The following is a 23,393-nucleotide window of genomic DNA, read 5'->3' as shown; positions in this document are numbered from 1 at the left end:
AGTGACCATAATTGTTAAGGTATAAAAGTATATATACATTCATTGAACTGCAGTCACTGTATGTATATAGGCTGTCTAAACCCCAAATTAAGTTATTGTAAAAGGAAGTTAGTCAACTACTTTATGTAGATTAAATAGAATAGATCCTACTGCTGCCTAATCATGTTCTCAAAACCTCTTATTAAAAAGAGAGTGTAGCTTATTAAAAAAAGAGTTTGGAAGGAAGGTAGGTTAAAGAGCCCCTTCTGGTTCTCATATTACCTCTCTTTCTTATGATTGTCTTCTAATTTGCATCATGATGCCTCCGTTTTAAATTGTTAGCTCCTAGTAAGAGGGTTTGTGGATGTATTGATGAGCAACTTCCCTTTCTTAGTGCGAGACTGAAGGAGATCAGAGGACTCGAATATCAGGACCCAGAGAAGGTCAGAGAAAAGTTTAAGTTATCTGCTTAAAGAGGTTTTTGTGTTCTTTTGGGATATCAAAACTTATTTCTTAGATGCTTCTTTCTTTCACTAGCATGGGTAATTTCTGGTTGTTTTGTAAGAACCTTATTTTGTGAGTTTTGAATGGGTAGTTGGGGAGAGCTGTTGGCATAAAAATAACTTAGGTGCATTCTAGCCAGTTTCTATGTAGATGTTATCTAGAACCCATGGAATACCATGCCAGCTTAACTTTAATCAGAGGGGTCACAGGGAGGACTCAGAATTTTGCTGTATCATAGGAAATAATAATGAAGTATGGTAATGAGAACATTATAGTTTGCTGATTCTGAAAGTAGATTTTTATGTTAATATTTGTGGAAGTTTTGAAATTTATCACTGTCTTAGCTGCATCTCTAGATACCAGTTAATTTATGGAGTTCTTAAACATTGGGTCCTGAGACTGACAAGTACTTTATTAAAGATAAGAAGATGGTTTGGATACAAAAACCCTTAAATTTTTTTTCCTCGATAGCAGGAAGTCTGTAGTTTCAGAATTATTGTTCTTTTTCTAATTATTGTGATTAGAACTACTGACTTGAGACGGAGAAAGCTCGGTTTTGAACTGTAGACTCTATTCATATTTAGGCATCTCTCATATATACTTGCTTGTTTTATAGACTAGACCCCCGCAAGGGCTTGCAAGTCTGCCGTGGGGGAAGGGTCTTGCAGGTCTGCGTGAGAGGAGGTGATGTAGGTCAAGTGGGCACAAAAATGCTTAGGGATGGAATGACAATTTTTAAATCATTGCAGGATGTCTGTGGTTATAAACCATATCGATATATTGAAAATTCTTAAGAATAGAGTTTCTCTCAAGTTGAAAGGGTTCAGTTCAGTCACTCAGTCGAGTCCAACTCTTTGCAACCCCATGGACTGCAGCATGCCAGGCCTCCTCGTCCATCACCGACTCCCAGAGTTTACTCAGACTCACGTCCATTGAGTCAGTGATGCCATCCAACCATCTCATCCTCTGTCGTCCCCTTCTCCTCCTGCCTTTAATCTTTCCCAGCATCAGGGACTTTTCAAATGAGTCAGTTTCTCACATCGGGTGGCCAAAGTATTGGAGTTTTTCAGCTTCAGCATCAGTCCTTCCAATGAATATTTAGGACTGATTTCCTTTAGGATGGACTGGTTGGATCTCCTTGCAGTCCAAGGGACTCTCAAGAGTCTTCTCCAACACCAAGTTCAAAAGCATCAATTCTTTGGCGCTCAGCTTTCTTTATAGTCCAACTCTCACATCCATACATGACTACTGGAAAAACCATAGCTTTGACTAGACAGACCTTTGTTAGTAAAGTAACGTCTCTGCTTTTTAATATACTGTCTAGGTTGGTCATAACTTTTCTTCCACGGAGCAAGCGTCTTTTAATTTCATGGCTGCAGTCACCATCTGCAGTTATTTTGGAGCCCCCCAAAATAAAGTCTCTGACTGTTTCCATTGTTTCCCCATCTGTTTGCCATGAAGTGATGGGACCAGACACCATGATCTCAGTTTTCTAAATGTTGAGTTTTAAGCCCAAATATTTCACTCTCCTCTTTCACTTTCATCAAGAGGCTCTTTAGTTCTTTGCTTTCTGCCATAAGGGTGGTGTCATATGCATATCTGAGGTTCCTAATATTTCTCCTGGCAATCTTGATTCCAGCTTGTGCTTCATCCAGTCCAGCGTTTCTCATGATGTATTCTGCATATAAGTTGAATAAGCAGGGTGACAATATACAGCCTTGACGTACTTCTTTCCTGATTTGGAACCACTCTGTTGTTCCATGTCCAGTTCTTACTGTTGCTTCTTGACCAATGTTATCTTCCCTTTTTTCATTGGCATCCTTTGTGGTTGTTTTTTTAAGTCCATCGTGCATTTTGATTGAAAATCAAATTTATGGTGGGGAACACAGTGAAATTTGTAATGTGACAATGTGATAATAGCCAGGACTGTCAGAATATGCGAGCCATCCTCTGTGATTAGGCTCATTTGTGTTCTTAAAACTTGAGGCGCATGTATAAAAATGTCCTGCCTTTTTTCCCTGCAGTCTTGTGCGTTTTCCCCCCTGCCTTGTCATGTGTACGTTAGCAGTGTTATGGTTTCTAATCAGGATTTGGTATAATTTATCTTGCTGTTTAAGAAGTATATTCAGATATCCAGTGGAAACATCGGTTTTTATGTGAAGTGATCAGCAAAAAGTGATGCTAAGTTGAAATGAAACACGAGGATTTCTTTCTAAACTACAGCCTTTATAATTAGAACACAATCTGTAGGGCCTTAACAGCTTTTATATTTTAAAAAACAATTTCCCAGATCTTATTCTTTTCTGTTTTTGTGGGGGGGGGGAGGGGTATCTCCCAGTCCTTTTACGTTTTATTACTTTTTTCCTTTTTATCTTGTGAGAGACTTTTACCTGTGTTGAATGCAAGCATTCTTGCATTCTTGATTCTAGAGGGAATGCATCTAAATTTTACCCCTTAGTTGTGATGTAGATTTCCGGAAGTTAGCCTTTAGCAGCTTGAGGAAGTTTGTTGTTTCTTTGTACCCAGTGCTGCTACTCTGTTTTTCTATGTGGGTTGGCAGTCTTTTCCCACTAGAAAGTTTCCTATTACTCCCTTTGTCTTTGAGGTTTTAAAATTTCACAATAATGTGTCCAAGTGTTATTTTATTACATGTTCTATTTTGCACTCTATGCTCCCTTTCAGATTGAAATGAAAGAAATCTTTAATTCTGGAAATTTCTTGATCATTTCTTTAAAAAGCATTTCTCTTTATTTTTCTCTATCATTTTGGAATTCATTCTGCATCTTTATCTGCTATTATTTCTTACTTTTTCATGTATATTTTTATGTTTCTCCCCATCCCTGTATATTTTGAGGTGTGGTTTTCAGGTTTACTGAGATATAATCTTCTTATCAGTTCAGTTGCTCAGTCAGGTACAGTTCTTTGCTACCCCATGGACTGCAGCACACCAGGCTTCCCTGTCCATCTTCTTATAGATTATTTTTATTTTTTTTGGCTGCACTGTGCAGCCTAATCAGGGATCTAACCCATGCCCCCTGCCATGGAAGTGTGGAATTTTAACCACTGGACCGCCAGGGAAGTCCCTATTACAGATTATTATTATTATATTTTTTAATCTTATTCTTGATGGTCTTTTTCATTGTAGCTGACTGGCCAACGTTTTCTTTTTTCCTAAGCAAAGGGCAGATTTTAAAGGACAAATAATCGGCAGAATCAAGTATAGTCATAAATACTAATACAGTGATTAGGAAACATAGAGAAGCAGTTCGGTTTAACAGACAGGATGGGAAAACAACTGAAGCAAACTGTTCAGAAGCCAGCAGTAATCCTTGAGACTGAGAAAGCTGAGCCAGATTAAAGTGAGTGAATTAAAGAGGTGGCCTAAAGGAGGAAAATGAGAAGAGATGAGTTTGGGAAATTGTAAGTTGATTTGGGAAATTGCAAATTGGAATATATGAATAATGGAGAAAAGTGGACCATGTTTGTTTCATTGTAACCGCAGATGAGATATATAAAATGGTAACAGAAGACACTTGGAATTTTGGACAGTGGGGAATTTCTTTATCTAAAGTATAACCATTTTTGGCTGCAGAAATAGCTGCTGTTGTCTGAAAACATACCATAAACTACATATCTTGCAAGACACTTACAATTATGTGTAAAACTTAAAACGGTACTGCAAATTGGTATTGTTACCTCATTTTACAAAATAGGAAACTAAGGCTAGAGAAGACCCTGTTCAGAGTCTTTAAGGTAGTAGCTTTAACCTAATACCACAATAATATTCTGTTCATCTAGAGGACAGACTTTCAGTAGCCTCAACTTTGTAGAAAACGGTGAAAAGAGACAGTAATAATAATGACCCCCTAGGCATCTTCTCAAAAAGGAGCAAAGAAACTATTCAAACATGTTGCCTTAAGAAAAGTGAGAATTACCTGCAGATTCTTACTTGGCTGAATGTGTCTGGAATAAAGCACAAATTAAATGTTAGGAAAGAGGAAGGCAGGAAAGACAAAAATAAAATGTATTGGTCTGGGGCCAGTGAACAAGAGAAACCAAACCAGCCCCCCACCCCCACCCCCCCACCCCAGCCGTGTTCTTATTGATTCCTCAATTCAGTTCAGTTCAGTCGCTCAGTCCTGTCTGACTCTTTTCAACCCCATGAACCGCAGCACGCCAAGCCTCCCTGTCCATCACCAGCTCCCGGAGTCCACCCAAATCCATGTCCATTGTGTCAGGGACACCATCCAACCATCTTATCCTCTGTCGTCCCCTTCTCCTGCCCTCAATCTTTCCCAGCATCAGGGTCTTTTTCAGTGAGTCAGCTCTCTGCATCAGGTGGCCAAAGTATTGGACTTTCAGCTTCAACATCAGTCCTTCCAATGAACACCCAGGACTGATCTCCTTTATGGACTGGTTGCATCTCCTTGCCATCCAAGGGACTCTCAAGAGTCTTCTCCAACACCACAGTTCAAAAGCATCAATTCTTCAGTGCTCAGCTTTCTTCATATTCCAACTCTCACATCCATTCATGACCACGGGAAAAACCGTAGCCTTGACTAGACGGACCTTTGTTGACAAAGTAATGTCTCTGCTTTTTAATATGCTGTCTAGGTTGGTCATAACTTTTCTTCCAAGGGGTAAGTGTCTTAATTTCATGGCTGCAGTCACCATCTGCAGTGATTTTGGAGCCCAGAAAAACAAAGTCTGTCACTGTTTCCACTGTTTCCCCATCTATTTCCCATGAAGTGATGGGACTGGATGCCATGATCTTAGTTTTCTGAATGTTGAGCTTTAAGCCAACTTTTTCACTCTCTTTCACTTTCATGAAGAGGCTTTTTAGTTCTTCTTTACTTTTTGCCATGAGGGTGGTGTCATCTGCATATCTGAGATTATTGATATTTCCCCCAGCAATCTTGACTCCAGCTTGTGCTTCTTCCAGTCCAGCGTTTCTCATGATGTACTCTGCATAGAAGTTAAATAAGCAGGGTGACAATATACAGCCTTGACATACTCCTTTTCCTATTGGGAACCAGTCTGTTGTTCCATGTCTAGTTCTAACTGTTGCTTCCTGACCTGCATACAGATTGCTCAAGAGGCAGATCAGGTGGTCTGGTATTCCCATCTCTTTCAGAATTTTCCACAGTTTATTGTGATCCACACAGTCAAAGGCTTTGGCATAGTCAATAAAGCAGAAATAGATGTTTTTCTGGAACTCTCTTGCTTTTTTGATGATCCACTGGATGTTGGCAATTTGATCTCTGGTTCCTCTGCCTTTTCTAAAACCAGCTTGAACATCTGGAATTTCACAGTTCACGTATTGCTGAAGCCTGGCTTGGAGAATTTTAAGCATTACTTTATAGCGTGTGAGATGAATGCAGTTGTGCGGTAGTTTGAGCATTCTTTGGCATTGCCTTTCTTTGGGATTGGAATGAAAACTAATATTTGTATACACAATCTATAGTAGCAACACTGTCAAATTAGTCTGTTTCTAGTAGATTTCTAGTTAATTAAAATAGAAATTTTTGTTTTTAAAATATTGGTCTAGTTGTTTGGGACCTCCTTGCTGGTCTAGTGGCTAAGACTCCATGCTGCCAATGCAGGGGGCCAGGATTTGATCCCTGGTCAGGGAGCTAGATCCCATATGCCGTAACTAAAGACCCTGTACACCGCAACTAAGACCCAAAACAGCCAAAAAAAAAAAAAAAGACATTTTTTTTAAAGTTGATCACGCTTTTGTTAATTGGAAAATGTGCTTTTATCTCATTTCTACAACACTGTAATTCTTGCCACGGAAACACTTAGGCTGAAAAGGGTGGTGGCTCAGACCATAAAGAAAAGAACCCAGAGTGGTCCAAATATTCTTGAAGGAGAAAAACAACTGGTGGACTTAAATTACTGAGATATTAAGATTTTTATTACTGAGACTATGTGGTGGTAGTGTGAGGAGAGACAAAAATAGGCCAATGGAACAGAATGAAGAATCCAGAAATAGCATCTCATATATCATCTGGTTTAGAAAGGTGAGAAAAGAGGCTGGTGGAGAAAGACTGGTCTATCAAATGCATGTTGCTAGGACAGTTGGATATCTCCATGGGGAGAAAAAGTATATTTTGACTCGTAACTTTACAGTCGACAAAGCTCAATTCCAGATAAAAATATGAAAGGTAAAAACATAATAAAAATTTCAAAAGAAAATACAGGAGAACATCTTCATGTAAAATATAGGCAAGGATACCAGCAACTCTAAATGTAAAGGTAGGGGGAGGATGGGTAAATTGGACTATATTAAGAACTTCTGTTCATCAAAAGTTACCATTAAGAAAGTGAAAAGGCGAAGCACAGAGTGTGAGAAGTACTTAATATACACATATCTAATAAAGGGCTTCCCTGGTGGCTCAGCTGGTAAAGAATCCACCTGCAATGAAGGAGACATGGATTCGATTCCTGGGTTGGGAAGATCTCCTGGAGGAGGGCATAGCAACCAGTATTCTTGTCTGGAGAATCCCCATGGACAAAGGAGCCTGGCGGGCTACAGTCCATGGGGGTCACAAAGAGTAGGACACGTCTGAGTCACTAAGCACAGCACAATAAAGAACTAATATCCAGAATATTGTGAAGAACTCTTACATATTAATTAGATAGACAACCTGATAGAGAAATGAACAAAAGACTTGAACAGATGCTTCACTGGGTATGAAGTAGAGGTTATGTAAGCGGGAAGTTAACATAACAAGTACACAGCTTAATTAATTATCAAGTCATACAAATTAAAACCAGTGCGATACCACCATACACCCATCAAGATGGCTAAAATGAAAAAGGCAAAAAAAAAACCCCTGAGCGTTGGTGAGGGTGTATGGCAACAAGACTCTTGTTCCACACTGATGGGAGTACAGATCGGTATACTCACTTTGAAAAACTATCTGGCATCATCTGAAGCTGAACCTTCCGGGTTCATTATCTGAACCCGAAGCATACCCTTCGGGCCAGCAGTTTCAGCTGTCAGGGATGTGGAGCCCTTGGTGCTGCACAGCGGGGCTCCTGGCATGCTGGTAGCCTTCTGTTTCTTGACATTAGTGTTCATTTCATGGATGTGTTCATTTTGTGACAATTCACCAAGCCTCTACCCTAAGGACTGCTGTGCTTTTCTGTGCGTGTGCTATGCTTTGAGAAAAAGTTAAGCATATATACTGAGACATGAGTGATTTTAGCTTTAGATGCCTACTACTGGCTATCAAAGATAACTTTCTTAGATAGTAAATTACTCATTAAGTAGTTGGGGTTTAGGGGAAGAAATTTTTAGCGTAAGGCATATTTTACAACATGTGCATAAATATGTTTTTATTGGAAGGAAAGACTTGTTGTCTCCTAGGTGCTAGACTTCCTCAGCTTGTTTTTACTAGAAAACTTTTTGGTCATTTGATTTGTGAATTTGGGCCATACACCTATGTGAAGACCAGTTTTTAGTTTATGACTGCAAAATCTGACATGAGAGTTTCTCTCCCGTCAGCATCAGGTATTTTTTTCTTTTCTGTAAAAAATTTTTTTTTTCTTTTTCTCAGAATGAGTAGGATGGTGAGTGGTGGTAGAGGTGGTGATTTGGATTTCTAGGGCAGGGGTTGCAAAGTTTCAGCCCATAGGCCAAACCTGGCTCTGTGCCTGCTCAGACTCTGATGCATGAAAGATTGAGGGCAAGAGGAAAAGGGGATGACAGGATAAGATGGTTGGATGGCATCACCGACTCAATGGACATGGGTTTGGGTGGACTCCGGGAGTTGGTGATGGACAGGGAGGCCTGGCGTGCTGCGGTTCATGGGGTCGCAAAGAGTCGGACACAACAGAGCAACTGAACTGAACTGAATTTAGAACATGATCACATTTATTCCTTTACATATTGTCTATGGCTGCTTTTATCTATAGTGACAATCGCAGGCTAAAATATTTCCTACCTAGCCCTTTTCAGAAAGTTTGCCACCACTGTTCTAGATCACCTACTTCTAGAGTTCTCATTCGTGTGAGAATGTTGTCTTAAGACCCTTTGCTGTTTGATATGTAGTCACTAGCCACGTGTAGCTATTTCACTTTTAAATTAAACAAAACTCAAGTCATTTGTATTAGCCACATTTGAGCACTCCGTAGCTACATGTGGCTAGTAGCACCTGTACTGGCCAATGCAGGCGTGCACCATGGTCGTCCAGAAATTCTCTCCACCAGCCCTGTTTGAGCCACTTGGTTTCTCTACTGTCTCCTTCAATGATAATCCCTGCTGATATGCCGATTTCTTTCATCTGGGTTTTTCTTGTAATTTCTTTCCATCCCAGTTTATTTAGATATTAAATATATGAATTGTTAACTGTTTTTTGTATGTCTTCTTTAGTTCACCAGGAAGATTATAAGATATTGAAAAGCAGGGACTGTGTTCTCTTGCTTTGTAGTACCTGGCCCATAATAATCTTCGTCAGTGTTGTTGTTTTAATACATACTGCATCTCCCTAAATAGTGTAAAATTATTTTATTTTCCCCCCATAGGTATAACGAACTGTAAACTCCAGAAATATTCATATATATATACATATATATATATCAAAATCAAAGATGGGTGAGAAGAAACCGGAGCCTTTGGACTTTGTGAAAGATTTCCAGGAATACCTAACTCAGCAGACCCATCATGTCAACATGATTTCTGGATCAGTTAGTGGGGACAAAGAAGCAGAGGCTCTTCAGGGAGGTAGATTGCTCTTAATACCATTAAATAATTCATTTTTTATACATGTAATGTTTGTGTGTTGTTATCCATAGTATAAAGCCACTGTTGCTTGCTAATGTGAATCATTCTGTTTTGGGCAGAAGATGGGCAGTTTTTTTCCCCTTTTTTTAAGCAGGTCAGGTTTTGCTGAAGGAGAGGAAGCCCCCTCCCCAGAGCTTACCCTGGGGTCCAGAGATGCATTCTCTCCTGTGCAAAAGTTGGGGATTCTAAATTTCCTTCCCATTCTCCAGATTCCATTAGCTAACAGTGGGTACAAGGAGCCCAAAGGGCGTCCATCTTCATTATGCAAGGCCTTTGGCCATTAGGAAATTTGTATTAGACCTGAGACAAAATAGAGGTTTCTGTTTCTTCTCTTAAAATGAAGAGAGGGCCCACCACGTGTGCTCACCTAGGAGGTGAAACTAGCAGAGAGAAAGCAGTGAGTACTTGAATCTGTCCTGCCTGCCCTACAGAGAGACCGGCAGGTTTGCTCCCACACAGACTGAGGTCTCTTCCTGACCCTCGCTTGGGAGGCAGCAAACTGCAGCCTGTGGGCCCCATCTGGACTGCTGGTGTGGTTCCTAAGAGTGGTTTCTACATTTGTAAATGGTTGGTGGGAAAAAGAAAAATAATGTCATGACACATGAAAACTAACACGAAATTCAAACTTCAGCATCCATAGTTTTACTGAAACATAGCCATGCTTGCTGAGCCATTCTCTATAGCTGTTTTTGAGTTACAGCAGCAGAGTCCAGTAGCTGTGAGAGACCCTGTGGCCCACAAAGCCTGAAGTATTTGCTATCTGACCCTTGTGGGAAAAGTATGCTAACCTTTGACCTAGATGGCCTAGGGCTTTGTAATCCAGGGACCAGCAACAGCAGAGAGGAGGCATCACCTGTGAGCTGGTGAGAAGTGCAAACCATCAGGCCCCACCCCAGATCTACTGAATCAGCAGGTGTATTTTAATACACTTCCTAAGTGATTCCGTATGCATGTAAAATTTTGGAAGTCACTGCCTTAGAAAAGCAATGGGAGAAAGGGGGACACTGAGCCTTGTTGTCCCTCCAGTGCAGTGGACCCACTGGATTTTGGACTTGGCACTAACCAACAAAGTCCCTTCTCTCCTCCTGGTGAAGGATGGAGGAAGCCATAGAGCAGAGGGCTCAAACTGTCCACACTGTCCATCCATGGCTGCCTCCTGAAGATGGTGTAGAAGTGCTTTTCCCATGAAACTGGAGGAATAGACACTCCCTCTTAATGCTCTAGTGTACAATTCCTGGACTCAGATCCAAGAGAGCAGGGTTGTAGTCCCCACCATCTGCTGGTTTTCCAGACCTGAGCACTTGTTCCTTTAGTTTACCTATACAAATTAGTTGATTAAAATTGAACAGCCAAACATCTCTTAACTGAAATTCTTACAGGTTATAACATCCAGAGATATGAGGTACAATATTTCCCTTTATGTGCTTAATTAGAATTTTAAGATCCTAAATGCAACCCAGGGTCTAGAACATACATGTAAGCTGAGTGGAACTATAAAACTCAACATGAATTACTCTAGATTAAATAGACTAGGATTTGGGGAGATGATCATGATGGCCCATTGTATTTGTAGAAGTGGCTAGAATCTTAAACATGTAATTGCCATCACTGTTTACTCCTCTCTGTCTCCAGGTCTTACCTGTCAGATAAAGGTAATGCCCTGTTCTCTTTCTCAAAAGCATGTTGAGCACTGATATGTGTTAGTGATTTGAGAACCCCTCCTATAATGCTGCTTTTGTATGGAATTAATGTCAGTTCAGAAAGATTGTGTGATTTTTGTGAATTTAAGTTTTATGTTAAGTGACCTGTCAGTTTATGAAAGATTTCCTACCACTCAACACTAAATTGCTAAATTGAGTTGATGCTGAGATGCATAATTTCTTTTACTATACTTTGTTTGTAGCTGGAACAGATGGTGATCAAAATGGACTTGATCACCCATCTGTTGAAGTTTCCCTGGATGAAAACTCAGGAATGTTAGTAGACGGGTTTGAAAGGACCTTTGATGGAAAGCTCAAGTGTCGGTACTGCAACTATGCCAGCAAAGGCACCGCCCGGCTCATTGAACACATTAGAATTCACACAGGTAACAGAGAAGGGGCTGGAGAGGGGCCAAGGAGGGCAGGTTGATCTGTCATATAAATAGTTGTGATTGTTTGAAAATGAAGGTTGATGTAAGGTTTCAGTAAATGGAGAAGTGAATCCAGTTTTACAAAGCAATAGCATGACAGCATACAAGGAAGGAAGGCCCCTTGTAAGCTCCCCCTTCCTTAGCTATCTTCCTTCATGATCTAAACTCCGTATCTGTCAGCTTCTCATGTTGGCCAGCTTAATGCTGAAGGCAGAATGAAGTAATAAATGTTTTTATCTTTATCCTAAGTCAATTGCCATTCCAGGCTAGGGAGGAGTTTTCTGTACAATTGCAGGCGACACTGCTAACCCTTAGATGTTGCCTTAGCCATCCCTTCTGTGAAAGGAATATATTCCACTAGTCAGTATGGTATGAAGATTGTTGTATGCAGCTTTCTTAACAGATTTTAATAATCTTTTGTGCATGTGTGTATTTCCAAAAAGCATTTTATTTTTGATCAGTTTCTAGATAATGAATGGACAGAATATGAAACTTTTCATAAATGAGCTACTCCTGCAGTTTCTCTCCCATTTTTCCTTTTAAACAGGTGAGAAACCTCATCGATGTCACTTGTGTCCATTTGCATCTGCCTATGAGCGTCATCTGGAAGCCCACATGCGTTCCCATACAGGAGAAAAACCATACAAATGTGAATTGTGTTCCTTTCGCTGCAGTGACCGAAGCAACCTGTCCCATCATCGAAGGCGCAAGCATAAAATGGTACCAATTAAAGGTACTAGGTCTTCCTTAAGCAGCAAGAAAATGTGGGGGGTTTTACAGAAGAAAACTAGCAACCTGAACTATAGCAGAAGAGCACTCATCAACTTAAGCCCGCCTTCCATGGTGGTTCAGAAGCCAGACTACCTTAATGATTTTACCCACGAAATCCCAAACATCCAGACTGACTCCTATGAAAGTATGGCGAAAACCACACCAACTGGAGGCCTGCCAAGAGACCCCCAAGAACTCATGGTTGACAACCCTTTAAACCAGCTCTCAACTCTAGCCGGACAGCTGTCCAGTTTGCCACCTGAAAACCAAAACCCCGCATCCCCTGATGTAGTTCCCTGCGCCGAGGAGAAGCCCTTCATGGTGCAACAGCCCTCTGCCCAGGCGGTAGTTTCTGCCGTGTCAGCAAGTCTTCCTCAGAGCTCCTCTCCCACCAGCCCCGAGCCTCGGCCGTCACACGGTCAAAGGAACTACAGTCCGGTGGCAGGGCCGAGCAGTGAACCGAGTGCCCACACAAGTACTCCAAGCGTGGGAAACAGCCAGCCGAGCACTCCAGCTCCCACCCTGCCCGTCCAGGACCCGCAGCTTCTTCACCACTGCCAGCACTGTGACATGTACTTTGCCGACAATATCCTTTACACTATCCACATGGGGTGTCATGGGTATGAAAATCCTTTTCAGTGTAACATATGTGGGTGCAAATGTAAAAACAAGTATGATTTTGCCTGTCATTTTGCAAGAGGGCAACATAACCAACACTGAAAACAATCACGCTGTGCTTCCCTTGCTTTGCCTTTTTGTGTTTTGTAGTTTACTGTTGTTTCTTGCAGGGGAGGGGTGGGGTGGTGTCATCCCTAATAAGGTGTCTGCTAATTTAAAGTTTTATACATATAGAGTATAAGTTTGACAGTGGAAACAAAATGTCTGTTTTCTTTTTTTCATAGAAGCCTCGTCAGGGTCATTTATGTATTAGAAGAGTTGGACACATTGGTATCTTAATTTTTTTTCCTTTCATTTAGACATTTGAGAATTTGAGTGCAATCATAATCTTACAAGTGGTTATTTAAATTTCTCACATTTACAGTCCATAAAAACGTCAAGGCTGATGGATACTCTTGGTATTTCAACATCTAAATTGCCGCTAGATGTTATTTCTGCCATAATTTCAAAATGGTAGAATAAATTACTTTCTCTTTCAAAATCTATTCCAACTTATTTCAATGTTTTGTAGAGGAATTGCCTTTGAAATTGCCCTTAATTAAAAATTAGTTAACATAGCTTAGTTGAATATTTCAACTATTACCAGTTGAAATAGTTTAATTTCAACTGATAATAGTAAAGCAGTATCAGTGTACTAAATCTTTCTTTTTCCCATAAGGGCAAATGTAAAACATTTAATTCTTTTAAAATTAAAGTTATAAATATATGAAGTAAAGGTTCTGAAAATAAATGAAACTTTAAAACTGTAAATTGAAAATGGAGTTTAATATTTAAAATACCTGCTTATTCAGTTTCTAGTTTAAACACAGCAGTTTTCCATTGTATTCTTTTTATTGTAATTTATTTTAAAAACTACCAGTAAGTACTCTAGAACGCTAGAAATATCAGAGGGTTATCTGTGAAGATGGCTTTTTTCCTTTTAATTTGAATTTTTCATTTAAATCTTCATTCTAATGTTATATATGCATTTTACAGCCAAACTGAGAATCTGTTATTCCTTCCATTCCTTTGATGACCAAAGAGGTACAGTGGAAGTCATCCATCTTATTCCTAGGAAATGTGGTCCTTCCAAAAAAAAAAATCTGAAGTTTACTTTTCCTGCCTTCTATCCATTTATTGGCATAATTTCCAAGAAAAGGTAGATATAGAAACAAACGGGGAAATGTGTTGGTGAAGTAACATTTATAAAAATGAGAACATATGTCCACAACGAATTCTATTCTCCTCTTCAGAATTGGCCGTTTAAGATATTTTCTGTGAATTCAAGTTATAACACTTACTTGCAGTTTTACCAGTCTTTCATGTACGGCAAGAAAACTATATGAAAACTGTGAACTGAATTGTCGCCTTAGTAGAAGAGGATATAGATATAAAAATGCATTTAAACATATTTGTTTACAAAAATAAAACTTGCTATATAAATCTAGAATAATTTTGAATAGGAGGCTGTTGTTTTTATATTGTGTAATAACTAGCTTACTCTGAGGACAGCTTGGTCAAACAATAAAATATATTGTTACTAACTGTTGGTTTCTGTGTACTTTGCAAAATTTTTGTTTTTAATTTGGTTCAAATCTTGAAAGTGTTACTAATTGGCCTCTTAAAGCAAACATTTTAATTATTAAGCATTAACTAAAAAGGACTTCTACTCTTAAAGTGAAAGGGAAATATTGGTGGTATCTGTCCACAAAAACCCCCAAGTGCCAAGTTAATGGATCTTTTGCCCTCTCTTCCAAATACTACAAAGCCATTAAAATGAGTTCTTGTGGTTTAATCTAATCTCCACTGCACTGTGGAAAGAGCAGCACTGAGGAGTTTCTCTAGACAGCTCTCCTTGTCAGTCTGAGGCCTGTGAATCTAAAGTCTGCAGTCTCTTCTGCTCTGTTGCTTGGAGCTCTTGCTCTTCGGATCAGTTTTAGAGCAGCCTTTTCCAAATGTGTAACTTGACCCTCATATGTATATACTGTCAGAAACAGGGTGCTGTCATTTGGACGCTTTTGTATTTATTTTTTTCTATTTTATTCTTCATATAAAAGCAATACCACAAAATAGAAAATGGAAGTTTTCATTAAAAAGGAAGAACTCTCATGTTAAAACCAGTTTATTTACTGTATATTCTGGGCCAAATAGTGACAAATATGTTTTTTTTTTTTTTTCCTGACAATTAAAGATGCTTTGAAAGAGCATTTTAGTTAAGATAATTTTTTCATAATTACAAACTAGAATGTATAATGTTAAAATTCCTATGACTTAAAGAGCATAGTTGTATTCCAAAGGTATCAATGCTTGAAAGCTACAGTTAATTCTAAATGCACTAATGGTTTTGAAGCAAATCTAACTTAGAAACTTTTTTAGTATTGTATTTTTTAAAATATTTAGGATTTTATTTAAATATTTTGAGAATTAAATTCTGTATTGGAAAGATATTATCTTCCATTAAGTATTGAATATGTTTCTCCCATTTTATTTTTAATCATATATTTTATAGAAATGAGTTGAGAAAAGTTTAACATGCACTATTTATAATACTTTGCTGATAACAGGCAATGTTCTGAAACTAAATTTATTTTTGTTCAGTGAACATAAGTTTAGATTTTTAAAGTTGGTAGATAATTTATCTCCACTAATATTTTTTTAAGAAACTGTGACAAGATTAACATGGAATAATTTTATTTCAGATTTTTATTAATGTAGTATGTAGCTACAACTTCTTGACACTCAAGTAAAAGCTAGACTTTTACTTTGAAAAAATTTAATTGGATATTTTCCAGTGCTGTCTCATTTTAGAAATGTGTTTGCCATTCATCTGCAGAACTGTTTGACAAAGGGAATATTACCTAAAAAAAAAGTCCAGAGATAAACCTCATTTAAGGTCTACAAAAATATTTATCAAATGGAAATATTATTTTTTAAAAATTCCCTGCTAAGTACTTTTCATTAAGTAGTCTTAGAGGAGATATGATTTCTAGAACTTGGTTTCATTAATATGTACTTTGATGTAAAGAACGTATTTTGTATGTAAAATATAAAACTTGAGTATGGTTGCAAAATACACTATATTTAGGGATTCCAGAGAGCAGTTTAATGCTGAAATAACTCTAGTATGTAGTTAATATTGTGAATTAAGCTTTGCTTTTGTAATGTATGAATAAAAAAGATCACACTTTCTAATGGATCTCGATTTTTCTTTTTTAAAAACTAGGATCTAGTTTTGTTAATATTTTTTCAGTATGTCAATGTTAATTTTTTTTTTTTTTTTAAGAGAAGGTTTTATGGCTACATTGGTTTCGATTTGTAGAATGCCTTACCCATGAGAAGATCTGTCACATGAGTTACCAAAAACAAAAATGGTAACATAATTAGCATTTTGTCTCCTTCCTAATTTCTCTTTATTTAAGGTGTGACCCCCTTAAAGTGTTGTGGCACAGGAATGAGGATCCTCTGCTGCTCAATTATTCCTGTCATGTTGGGGTCCTTTAATGGACTGGAACCTGGTGATCCAGAGTCGACCGATGACAAAGTAAAGGAGAGAGAAAGAGGCTGATATTCCTTGGTTTACGCAGAAAGCCAGTAAAGCCCCTGACATGGCTCCCTCTCGATGGGGTGAAGGCGCAGAGCACCTTCTCAAGAGGGTCTTAGAAACCTGAGCAGGACAGTGAACTCAGAGAGCCTCTGTGTTCCAGCGGATCAGCCTGAAAGACGAAGAGAGAGAAAGCAAGACACAGGGACTAAAGCTCTGATGGAGCAAAGGTGTCTTATTCAACATTTTGTAGGTATTATACTCTCTTACAAGATAGCTATTTTCAGCAGAGATAACATCAAAACTTACAAGTTATCAAGGAACCATGAGGTCATGCATATGAAAGAGAGAGGGTTGTAAATAATCACTTTTACCATATGGTTCACTTTCATAAGAAGGAAGAGGGTACTTATCACCGCATAGAAAAACTAATGAAGGAAATGCCTGGATTCTGTGCCCCCTGGAGAGGCAAGCTCTTAATTCCTGAATATTCAGGAACAGAAAATTCCTGACAGCTCCAAAACAGCACACGAGAAGCCTCCTGTTAAATGCTTTCTGACAATGTCACATCTGACAAGTGACTGATTGAAGGAGTTTCTGTTATGACAAATGAACTGATTTTATTTCCTTCTCTTATTTCACTGAATATGACATTCTAGGTGTTGTTGTTGCAAATGGCCTTATTTCATTCTTAATGGCTGAGTAACATTCGAGTTGGACTATAAAGAAAGCTGAGTGCCGAAGAATTCATGGGGTTGCAGAGTCGGACACGACTGAGTGACTGAACTGAACATTCCATTGTATATATGTACCATATCTTTGTCCATTCCTCTGTCGATGGACATTTAGGTTGCTTCCATGTCTTGGCTATCATAAACAGTGCTGCAGTGAACATTCAGTTCAGTTCAGTCTCAGTTGAGTCTGACTCTTTGTCAGACTGGGCTGTAAGAAGCACAAGCTGGAATCAAGATAGCCGGGAGAAATATCAATAACCTCAGATATGCAGATGACACCACCCTTATGGCAGAAAGTGAACTAAAAAGCCTCTTGATGAAAGTAAAAGAGGAGAGTGGAAAAATTGGCTTAAAGCTCAACATTCAGAAAACTAAGATCACAGCATCTGGTCCCATCACCTCATGGCAAATAGATGGGGAAACAGTGGAAACAGTGTCAGACTTTATTTTTGGGGGCTCCAAAATCACTGCAGATGGTGATTGCAGCCATGAAATTAAGAGACGCTTACTCCTTGGAAGGAAAGTTATGACCAACCTAGACAGCATATTCAAAAGCAGACACATTGCTTTGCCAACAAAGGTCCGCCTAGTCAAGGCTATGGTTTTTCCAGTGGTTATGTATGGATGTGAGAGTTTCTTCACATATCTATGAAGAAAGCTGAGTGCTGAAGAGTTGATGCTTTTGAACTATGGTATTGAAGAAGACTCTTGAGAGTCCCTGGACTGCAAGGAGATCTAACCAGTCCATTCTAAAGGAGATCAGTCCTGAGTGTTCATTGGAAGGACTGATGTTGAAGCTGAAAGTCCAATACTTTGGCCACCTCATGCGAAGAGTTGACTCATTGGAAAAGACTGATGCTGGGAGGGATTGGGGGCTTGAGGAGAAGGGGACGACAGAGGATGAGGTGGCTGGATGGCCTCACCGACTCAACGGACATGAGTTTGAAACTCGGGGAGTTAGTGATAGACAGGGAGGCCTGGTGTGCTGCGATTCATGGGGTCACAAAGAGTCTGACGTGACTGAACTGAAGGAACCTCCATATTCTCCATAGTGGCTGTACCAATTTACGTTATCACCAACAGTGAGAATTAATATTCTCACCAATTTAAATTCTTTCCACACCCTCTCCAGCATTTCTGGTTTGTGGAGTTTTTGATGACAGCCACTCTAGCTGCTATGAGGTGGTATCTCATTGTAGTTTTGATTTGCATTTCTCTAATAACTAGCAATGTTGAACATCTTTTCATGTGCCTATTGGACATCTGTCCTCTTTGGATAAATGTCTATTCAGGTCGTCTGCCTATTTTTTGAGTGGGTTGTTTGTTTTGATGTTATTAAGTGTCAAGCTGTTTCTAAGTTTTGGAGACTTAACCCCATATCAGTCACATAATTTGCAAGTATTTTCTCCCAGTCTGTGGGTTGTCTTCATTTTATTTCCTTTGCAAAAGTTTTTGAGTTTAAGTAGGTCTCATTCGTTTATTTTTGCTTTTATTTCCATTATTCTGGGAGATGGATCAAAAATGATGTTGCTAGGATTTATGTCAGAGAGTGTTCTGCCTGTGTTTTCCTCTTAAGAGTTTTATAGTGTCCAGTTTCACATTTGGGTCTTTAATCCATTTTGAGCTTATTTTTGTATATGGAGTTAAGGAATGATCTAATTTCATTTTTTTACATGTGGTTGTCCAGTTTTCCCAGCACCATTTGTTGAAGAGGCTGTCTTTTCCAACACTGTGTAGTCCTGCCTCCTTTGTCATAGACTGACTATAGTTGCATGGGCTTATTTCTGAGTTTTCTATCCTGTTCCATTGATCTATGGAAAAGGCAATGGCACCCCACTCCAGTACTCTTGCCTGGAAAATCCCATGGACGGAGGAGCCTGGTAGGTCGTGAAGAGTCGGACATGACTGAGCGACTTGACTTTCACTTTTCACTTTCATGCATTGGAGAAGGAAATGGCAACCCATTCTAGTATTCTTGCCTAGAGAATCCCAGGGATGGGGGAGCCTGGTGGGCTGCCGTCTGTGGGGTCACACAGAGTCGGACACGACTGAAGCAACTTAGCAGCCAGTACCATACTGTTTTGATGACTAGCTTTGTAGTATAGTCTGACATCAGGGAGCCTGATTCCACCAACTCTGTTTTCTTTTTCTCCCTCTCCAGGATTGCTTTGGCTATTCAGGGTCTTTTGTGTCTCCATACAAATTTTGAGATTTTCTGTTCTAGTTCTGTGAAAAATGCCATTGGTAATTTGACAGGGATTGCATTGAATCTGTAGATTGCCTTAAGTAGTATAGTTATTTTGACAATACTGATTCCTAAGGTCCATCTAGTCAAGGCTATGGTTTTTTCAGTAGTCATGTATGGATGTGAGAGCTGGACCATGAAGAATGCTGAGCACCAAAGAATTGATGCTTCTGAACTGTGGTGTTGGAGAAGACTTGAGAGTCCCTTGGACTGCAAGGAGATCCAACCAGTCCATTCTGAAGGAGATCAGCCCTGGGATTTCGTTGGAAGGAATGATGCTAAAGCTGCAACTCCAGTACTTTGGCTACCTCATGCGAAGAGTTGACTCATTGGAAAAGACTCTGATGCTGGGAGGGCTTGGGGGCAGGAAGAGAAGGGGACGACCGAGGATGAGATGGCTGGATGGCATCACTGACTCGATGGACGTGAGTCTGAGTGAACTCCGGGAGTTGGTGATGGACAGGGAGGCCTGGTATGCTGCGATTCATGGGGTCGCAAAGAGTCGGACACGACTGAGTGACTGCACTGAACTGAACTGAACTGAATCCACAAACATGGTATATCTTTCCTTCTGTTTATGTCCTCTGATTTCTTTCATCAGCATCTTATAGTTTTCAAACTAAAGGTCTTTTGTCTCCTTAGTGAAGTGAAGTGAAGTTGCTCAGTCGTGTCCAACTCTTTGCAACCCCATGGACTGTAGCCTACCGTGCTCCATGGGATTTTCCAGGCAAGAGTACTGGAGTGGGTTGCCATTTCCTTCTCCAGGGGATCTTCCCGACCCAAGGATCGAACCCGGGTCTCTTGCATTGTAGGCAGATGCTTTACCATCTGCACCACCAGTGTCCTTAGGTAGGTTTATTCCTAGGTATGTTATTCTTTTTGATGCAATGGTAAATGGAATTGCTTCTTGAATTTCTCTTTCTGATCTTCTGTTGTTTGTTAGTGTGTAGAGATGCAACAGATTTCATGTGTTAATTTTGTAACCTGCAACTTTACCAAATTCACTGATGAGCTCTAGTAGTTTTCTGGTAGCATCTTTAGGATCTTTTATGTACAGAACCACCTGACCTGCCTCTTGAGAAACCTATATGCAGGTCAGGAAGCAACAGGTAGAACTGGACATGGAACAACAGACTGGTTCCATCCAAACAGGAAAAGGAGTATGTCAAGGCTGTATATTGTCACCCTGCTTATTTAACTTATATGCAGAGTACATCATGAGAAATGCTGGGCTGGAGGAAGCACAAGCTGGAATCAAGATTGCTGGGAGATATATCAATAACCTCAGATATGCAGATGACAACACCCTTATGGCAGAAAGTGAAGAGGAACTAAAAAGCCTTGATGAAAGTGAAAGAGGAGAATGAAAAAGTTGGCTTAAAGCTCAACATTCAGAAAACTAACATCATGGCATCTGGTCCCATCACTTCATGGGAAATAGATGGGGAATCAGTAGAAACAGTGTCAGACTTTATTTTGGGGGGCTCCAAAATCACTGCAGATGGTGATTGCAGCCATGAAATTAAAAGATGCTTACTTCTTGGAAGGAAAGTTATGACCAACCTAGATAGCATATTCAAAAGCAGAGACATTACTTTGCCAACAACGGTCCATCTAGTCAAGGCTATGGTTTTTCCAGTGGTCATGTATAGATGTGAGAGTTGGACTGTGAAGAAAGCTGAGCGCTGAAGAATTGATGCTTTTGAACTGTGGTGTTGGAGAAGATTCTTGAGAGTCCCTTGGACTGCAGGGAGATCCAACCAGTCCATTCTAAAGGAGATCAGTCCTGGGTGTTCTTTGGAAGGACTGATGCTGAAGCTGAAACTCCAGCACTTTGGCCACCTCATGCAAAGAGTTGACTCATTGGAAAGACTCTGATGCTGGGAGGGATTGGGGGCAGGAAGAGAAGGGGATGACAGAGGATGAGATGGCTGGATGGCATCATAGACTCAATGGACGTGAGTTTGAATGAACTCCGAGAGTTGGTGATGGACAGGGAGGCTTGGCGTGCTGCAATTCATGGGATCGCAAAGAGTTGGACACGACTGAACTGACTGAACTGATGTACAGAATCACACTACCTGTAAACAGTGACAGTTGAACTCACTTTCCAATTTGGAGTCCCATTACTTCTTTTTCTTCTCTGATTATTGTAGCTAGGTCTTCCAAAATTATGTTGAAGAAAACAGATGAGAGTGGACATCCTTGTCTTGTTCCTGATCTTAGAGGGAATGTTTTTCGCCACTGAGCATGATGCTAGCTATAGGTTTGTCATAAGGCCTTTCTCATGTTGAGGAATGTACCCTCTATATCCACTTTTTGGAGAGTTTTTATCATAAATGGGTGCTGAATTTTGTCAAAAAACTTTTTCTGTATATATTGAGATGACCATATGGTTTATATTTAGTTTGTTGATATGATGTATCACAATGATTGATTTGCAGATGCTGAAGAATCCTTGCATCCCTGGGATGAGTCCCAGGGATTCACCACTTGATCATGGTGTATGAACTTTTTAATGTATTGTTGGATATGGATTGCGAGTATTTTGTTGATGATTTTGAATCTATGTTCATCAGTGATATTGGCCTGTAATTTTCTCTTTTTGTGATATCTTTGTCTGGTTTTGATATCAGGGTGGTGGTGGCCTCATAAAATGGGTTGGGAAGTTTTCTTCCCTCTGTGACTTTTTGGAACAGTTTCAGAAGGATAGATGTTAACTCTTCTCTTGAAAAAATTTGCCTGTGAAGCCATCAGGCCCTGGACTTTTGTCTGCTGGGAGGTTTTTAATCATGGTTTGAATTTCAGTGCTTGTGGTTGGTCTGTTCAAATTTTCTATTTCTTCCTGGTTCAGTCTAAGGAGACTGTACCTTTCTAAGAATTTGTCCAAAGAATGGACTGATTTTTTTTTTTTTAAATAGGTCTTTCAGTTCAGTTCAGTCACTCAGTCGTGTCCGACTCTTTGCGACCCCATGAACCGCAGCACGCCAGGCCTCCCTTTCCATCACCAACTCCTGCAGTCCACCCAAACCCATGTCCATCGACTCGGTGATGCCATCCAACCATCTCATCCTCCGTTTTCCCCTCCTCCTCCTGCCCTCAATCTTTCCCAGCATCAGGGTCTTTTCAAATGAGTCAGCTCTTTGCATCAGGTGGCCAAAGTATTGGAGCTTCAGCTTCAACATCAGTCCTTCCAATGAACACCTGGGACTGATCTCCTTTAGGATGGACTGGTTGGATCTCCTTGCAGTCCAAGGGACTCTCAAGAATCTTCTCCAACACCACACTTCAAAAGCATCAATTCTTCAGTGCTCAGCTTTCTTCATAGTCCAACTCTCACATCCATACATAACCACTGGAAAAACCATAGCCTTGACTAGACAGAGCTTTGTTGGCAAAGTAATGTCTCTGCTTTTGAATATGCTGTCTAGGTTGGTCATAACTTTCCTTCCAAGGAGTAAGCGTCTTTTAATTTCACGGCTGGAACCACCATCTGCAGTGATTTTGGAGACCAAAAAAATAAAGTCAGCCACTGTTTCCACTGTTTCCCCATCTATTTCCATGAAGTGGTTGATGAGACTGGATGCCATGATCTTCGTTTTCTGAATGTTGAGCTTTAAGCCAACTTTTTCACTCTCCTCTTTTACTTTCATCAAGAGGCTCTTTAGTTCCTCTTCACTTTCTGCCATAAGGGTGTTGTCATCTGCATATCTCAGGTTATTGATATTTCTCCCAGCAATCTTGATTCCAGCTTGTGCTTCCTCCAGCCCAGCGTTTCTCATGATGTACTCTGCATAGAAGTTAAATAAGCAGGGTGACAATATACAGCCTTGACGTACTCCTTTTCCTATTTGGAACCAGTCTGTTGTTCCATGTCCAGTTCTAACTGTTGCTTCCTAACGTGCATACAGGTTAAGAGGCAAGTCAGGTGGTCTGGTATGCCAATCTCTTTTAGAATTTTCCACAGTTTATTGTGATCCACACAGTCAAAGGCTTTGGCATAGTCAATAAAGCAGAAATAGATGTTTTTCTGGAACTCT

The 23,393-nt window shown here is 39.9% G+C and overlaps 1 protein-coding gene across 2 annotated transcripts in view; it reads left to right on the top strand.

Annotated features, from left to right (window-relative positions):
* IKZF5 (IKAROS family zinc finger 5) overlaps positions 1–23,393 on the top strand; it is a 29,463-nt gene that overhangs the window by 2,004 nt on the left and 4,066 nt on the right. The window contains exons 2-4 of one of the 2 annotated variants that reach the window (XR_005723556.1): positions 9,016–9,214; positions 11,178–11,360; positions 11,953–13,439. Coding sequence is in view for 1 of the 2 variants with exons in the window: in XM_040254950.1 (XP_040110884.1) it covers positions 9,082–9,214; positions 11,178–11,360; positions 11,953–12,896 (1,260 nt within the window). In the remaining variant the exon portion in view is untranslated. Of the gene's footprint in view, positions 1–9,015; positions 9,215–11,177; positions 11,361–11,952; positions 16,030–23,393 lie in introns of those variants that run through there. The other variant, XM_040254950.1, reaches the window with a different exon arrangement.

The sequence above is a fragment of the Oryx dammah genome, unplaced genomic scaffold, assembly GCF_014754425.2.
Source record: "Oryx dammah isolate SB20612 unplaced genomic scaffold, SCBI_Odam_1.1 HiC_scaffold_14, whole genome shotgun sequence".
Taxonomy (NCBI): domain Eukaryota; kingdom Metazoa; phylum Chordata; class Mammalia; order Artiodactyla; family Bovidae; genus Oryx; species Oryx dammah.
This window is presented reverse-complemented; position numbering and strand designations above follow the sequence as displayed.